Genomic DNA, 6,000 nt, shown 5'->3' on the forward strand with positions numbered 1-6,000 from the left:
TTCAATATTGGACAAAATAAAATCGCGAAATCCAAACACAACCCTATGTGAAACATATATGTCATCCTGCCTATAATATAGGCGACGAGGGATAGTCGATTTAACGTGATTTAGATAAGTGACAGCGTAACGCGCTTCTACTGTCATGTGCTATACTGTGATGTCTGCTCCAATAAATTGGCCCTACTTCACATTTAGTTTTACAATAAAAACACATTTCTGCAATGACTTTACATAATGTAGGCTATATTTATGTGCATCATCCTAGCTGTGCAGCAGGGGAGAGAAAACGATATCTTTCTGGACAAACTTTCACCAATCTAATTAATCTCATCATATAGGGATAGGCTATATTTTTCTAGCTGATGCGTTTAGAACATTCTTTTCACTTTGATCTTGCTATAGTGTAGCGTATTTACATGCTTGCAGTATTTAAACTGCAGTTAGATTGGCTTAAGGCTGCGTGTAGCGCCGACACCAAGATATCGAGTGGGCTGGTCCACGCCCACTGCGCTGGGCGTTCAGCGCAGTTTATAGGCTGATACAACGATAGGGGCCGATATGTTTGAGGGTGGGTGTGTGGACAATCTATCTAAGTATGGGTCTACTAACTGAAACTAAAACAAAATTACCATTATATATATATATATACACCGGTGTGTATGTATATGTATATATATATATATATATATAGATATATAATATCTATATATATATCTATCTATATCTATATATATATATATATCACAGGAGGGGTTTTTTTTTTTTAGAAGGGGAGTTCATATATTTTTAATAAATAAACCAAAATATATTTTGGTTTAAACCTCATGAATGGGAGAAATGGATCCGGAGGTTTGACCGCTTCAGGCAAGCAAGCAATCTCCATGCGACAACTGAAGAAAACCAGGTGAACACCCTGGTATATTGCATGGGTAATGACGTGGACGACGTGCTGAAAGGACTCAATCTGTGTGCTCAACAACAACAGCAATACGCCGTGGTAAGGGACGGATTTCATGGCTTTTTCATCATCAAAAAGAATGTGATATATGAAAGGGCACGTTTTAACATGAGGAAGCAGGGAGAACATGAGACTGTGGACTCTTTTGTAACTGCTTTATAACATTGGCCGAACATTGCAACTATGGAGTGCTGCACGAGGAGCTCATTAGAGACAGGCTGGTAGTGGGGTTATCAGACCTGCGTCTGTCATTAGAGGCAGGCTGGTAGTGGGGTTATCAGACCTGCGCCTGTCAGAGCGCATGCAGTTGGATAGAGATCTCACGCTGGCAAAAGCCATTGAGATGGCAAGACAGACCGAAGCAGTGGGACAACAGCAGAGCAATCTGCGCGGGGACACAGTGAGTAAAAGTGAAGCATGCTGAGTGGATAGAGTTATGAACAAAAGAAAACCCTTTCAGAGAATGAGGTAAAATACTCAATGGGAAAAGCCTAGCCAAGGGCGCACAGAGAATACTGGAATGTCTAAATGCTTCAAACGTGGGAAAAGCCCCTCACATCCCAAAACACAGTGTCCAGCTCATGAGGTAATATGCCATTCCTGTGGGAAAAAGGGACACTTTAGGCGAGTGTGTGCATCATCAAGAGCTTTGCACAAGGTGCAGGAAGAGGAGGATAGCGAGGATGACTACTTCCTTGGCACTATAGCAACAGATGGGGATCCATGGATGGTGGATTTAAAAATAAAGGACATAAATGTCACCTTTAAAATTGACACTGGTGCTGATGTGACTGTTATCCCAGACTATGTGTTTGATACTGCATTCGCAAAGGGTAAGCCTGTGCTTAAACCAGCAAGGAGACCCCTGCTGGGACCGGGACGCACCCCACTGGACGTGCTGGGGTTTACAAACATGACACTGCACAAAGGAGCAAAGCAAAAACAAGAGGACGTGTACGTCGTCAGAGGCTTACACTCAGCTCTACTCAGCAGACCTGCTTGTGAGCAGTTGGGGCTGGTGGTTCGAGTGGGCAGCATCGACATAGAGACAATGAACAATAAATAAGTTGTGCAGTGGTCTGGACATGATGCAGCGGCCATACACCATCAAGCTGTGCCGTTTTCTCTCAAGACACCATGGCGCGTTCCGCTTCCACTGCTGCCCAAAGTCAAGAGAGAGCTGGAGCGCATGGAAAGGATGGGAGTCATCAGCAGGGTGGAGGAGCCCACCGACTGGTGCTCGGGCATGGTGGTGGTGCCAAAAAAGACAGGCGACCCCCGCATATGTGTCGACCTCACCAGGCTCAATGATTCAGTGTGTAGAGAAAAGTACATACTTCCCTCAGTTGAACAGACCCTTGGCTCATTGGCTGGCGCCTGCATCTTCAGCAAGCTGGACTGTAACATGGGCTTCTGGCAGATCCCACTAGCAGAGGAGTCTGCCAAGTTCACAGTTTTCAGTTTAACCGTTATATATATATATATATATATATATATATATATATATATATATATATATATATATATATATATTTATAAAACGGCTCTCTCAAATCAAGCAATGTGATTGGTTCACAGCCATTGTATAAATCCAATAACCCACTCCAATAACCCATGGCCATGGGTTATTGAGTTGCCATGGCAACTCTTACTAAAAGGCTTTGGTTACCTCAAATGACAGTGTAGAAAAAACAAATGGCGGAGACAGCTGTCAGATCCTTGTGAATCGATCTTCGCTTATAACTTTACTAATACTTTACTAATAATTATGTTTTGTACAAGAATAGACGCGGGCTAATGTCTTAACCCCTCTCTCGCGCGCCCTCACTCTTAACCCCGCATTTCTAAATAAGACGTAACGTTAGTTGGTGTCGGCATACGGCTCTGGTGTCGGGCTTTGCAAAAAGCGCTCAGCTTCTCAGCAAGCGCCAGGATTGGCCAATGTCAACTTCAGTCTCCAGAACGATCCAATCAAATCACCCGCACGTCTATCTTCTTGCTAGAGGTCCCGCCTTACAGTAGTGTTTCAACTGACTCTATCAGAATACCATGCCAGTCGGACTTATAGTATTATTATTATATTATCATACTTGGAAACCGTTTTATAAAAGCAATATAGCACTCGAGCAGCGTGTGTTGTGGCATATATCCCGCTGATCAGTTGTTATCCCACGAGGCCGCAGGCCGAGTGGGATAACAACTGATCAGCGGGATATATTTGCCACAACACACTGGCTCTCATGCTATATTGCTTAAATATCTCTCAAGAATTGAAGGAGTTTGAAACATGCAGATCTTCGCTGCCAATCTATAGGCTATGGCATGCGCCAATCGGCAATAAATATAATTTTTTGGTTTATTTTCAGAGTGTTTATTCTAATTTATTTCATCTGATAATATGTATAGGCCTAAAACTGTAGGACATTCATTGTGTTTATAGGTGTTGCCCCACGCCCTTATATGCACGTGAGTCTATTATAGAGTTAATATAGCTATAACTACTCTACTTTACTTTTCAATAAAAAAAAAAATAGCCTAAATATATGCCTTATGTTATTAATAGGCTATAGCTGTTTTCAGAGGAGCTGTGTGGACAAAGAGAAGGATTAGTCTAGATAGAAGGCTTCAATTAACATATTCTGCCTGTTTTCTCCAAAACGGCTTAGAGAAGGCTTGACCTGTCCTAAGATAAGTGAGGGACCCTGAAGTTTCCATTCATCAGTTACTCACTGCCATAACCCCGTGTTAGGTGGCAGGTTGCCCCCCAGTGGTGAAGAGAGGGAACACTCGGCACAGGTGGCTGCTCAGCTGGCTGCTGAAGCGTGGATGCGGTGCGGCCGGGGCGAGGTGATTGGAGTTTATATTATATTGTGCTACACATACCGAAAAGCCAGACACAGTCACAGACACAATCACAGACACAGTCAGTCACAGACACAGACTCAGTCACCGACACAATCACAGACAGTCACAGACACAGTCACAATCACAGACAGTCACAGACACAATCACAGACAGTCACAATCACAGACAGTCACAGACACAGTCAGTCACAGACACAGTCAGTCATAGACAGTCACACAGTCACATACACAGACACAATCAACACAGACAGTCAAATACAGTCACATACACAATCACAGTCAGATACAGTCAGTCACAGACACAGACACAGGCAGTCACAGACAGTCACATACACAGACAGTCACAGACTCAGTCACAAACACAATCACACAGTCACACACACAATTAGCCTAAGACACAATCACAGACATAGGGAGGAGACATTTAATATCAATAAAAAACGGATCTATGCATACCTGTGTGTTGTGGCAAATTGAGAGCTTGCAGCAGCTCCGACGCGTCCTGGGGAGGGTGTGCACTGTCAACACCAATATTCCCAAGCATGTTCTATAGGGAGGAAAGGTAAACGTGACTGGGCTGTCTTACCCTGGACATGCCCATTGAAAACATGGCACTTTATCACATGGCACACTGACTTACTCTGCTCAGTGTGAGAAGGCAAAAGACATGGAACAACAGACACGCTCCTGCCCTGTGTCTCCACTCTGCGCACATCCAGGAGAAAGCCATGTCTCTGGGTCACCTGCCTCAAGCCGAGTCTCGGTCAACTAGACCGAACTAGTCCAACAACAACAGCAGCAGCAGCGGTTCTGCGGGACTTGATGGACGAAGCATCTCTGGTTAAGCACCACCGGCCGCTCTACCGCCCCGCTCTCCATTCATTTCCAAGCGCAGTATCCACACGCGGTGAATGGCGTCAACTCACGTCTCCTCTGCGCCGACAAGACACACTCTCTCTCTCGCTCGCTCTCTCTCTCTCTCTCGCTCTGTCTCTCTCTCTCTCTCTCGACTCCCAGTGAAATCATGTCTATAAAGGCTGAGTCGTGCGTGCGTCCCGTCTTTGCCAATGGCGCAGACTTTATTAGCGTCTCCACCGGGAGGCTGCCGAGGGACGACTGAAGGCACGCATGCAGAGACGAGACAGTGGTGGAGTGGAGGGCTTGTGTGTGTGTGTGTGTGTGTGTGTGTGTGTGTGTGTGTGTGTGTGTGTGTGTGTGTGTGTGTGTGTGTGTGTGTGTGTGTGTGGCTGTAGCGGCTACAGCCACAGTGTAGCCAATCACATTTGACACCTGTGCTGAAAGAGTGTATGCATTAACCTCGCTTTCACCAGGCTCTTCTCGGCGAGATATGCTGCCTTCCAGACACCTGGGACGTGGGTGTTTCCCAGTGGAAAAGTCCCACCCCCCACCTTCAAAGCATTCCAGAGCACAAAGGCAAAACGCAACCAAGAAACATGGCGGACCGCGACAAACTTTTTTTTGTTTAGCAAATAGCAAGACAGCTTAACAACGAGTAGAGCACCATCCTTACATTTAAATGAAAATGAGGAGCAGCAATGACACATAATGTAACAGACTCTATTATACTGTAGCGTTCCAGGTAATCCAGGTATTACCTGTAATGTGATGTGCAATAGAAGTGTCTAGATTGCAGCTAGGAACTAATGTGTGTGGGTGGGTTCCTAGGGGAAACGGGGTATATAAGACCAGCGGCCGGGGGCCGGATGTCAGTCAAGCTATGGAGTGAGCGAGACCGGTTGCTGTGTGTAGAGCTAGCGGTGTGAAGCTAGCTGCTAGGAGCTAAAGGAGCCTGTGAATAAAGACCCTGTACCAACTACAACTCTCCGTTCCTTGGCGTATCACCGATACGTTACATTGGTGTCAGACAGTAAAGCGGTAGCGCCTCTGATTCGGTCGAGAGGGGAGAGAGTGAGGAGGAACGGCGGAGGAAAAGTTGGAGATCAAAGGCTCGAGCGACCTAGCGGTAGCAAGCTAGCTGTGTGAGCTAGCTGCTACGAGCGCCATGTGTGATGGTGCGCTTAGAAGAATGCCTGTCGGCGAACGGGAGAAAAGAAGAGCTGACGACAGAGATCAGCTCGGCGCTGGCGGCCATGGAAGCCCGTGTGTTGAAAGAAGTCAGACGGCTGTTGGAGACGACACCAGCCTGGGCAGAGG

The 6,000-nt window shown here is 46.0% G+C and overlaps 1 protein-coding gene across 1 annotated transcript in view; it reads right to left on the bottom strand.

Moving 5' to 3' along the window:
* The window catches only part of adamts16 (ADAM metallopeptidase with thrombospondin type 1 motif, 16), a gene marked incomplete at both ends in the record, with an annotated part of 179,072 nt that extends 174,703 nt beyond the window's left edge, over positions 1 to 4,369 (bottom strand). Inside the window, one exon of the mRNA XM_083648904.1 lies at positions 4,282 to 4,369. Coding sequence (XP_083505030.1) covers positions 4,282 to 4,369 — 88 coding nt within the window. The remainder of the gene's footprint in view (positions 1 to 4,281) is intronic.
* Positions 4,370 to 6,000: the final 1,631 nt, after the last annotated feature.

This window comes from Poromitra crassiceps (assembly GCF_964638095.1).
Source record: "Poromitra crassiceps genome assembly, chromosome: 1".
Lineage (NCBI taxonomy): Eukaryota > Metazoa > Chordata > Actinopteri > Beryciformes > Melamphaidae > Poromitra > Poromitra crassiceps.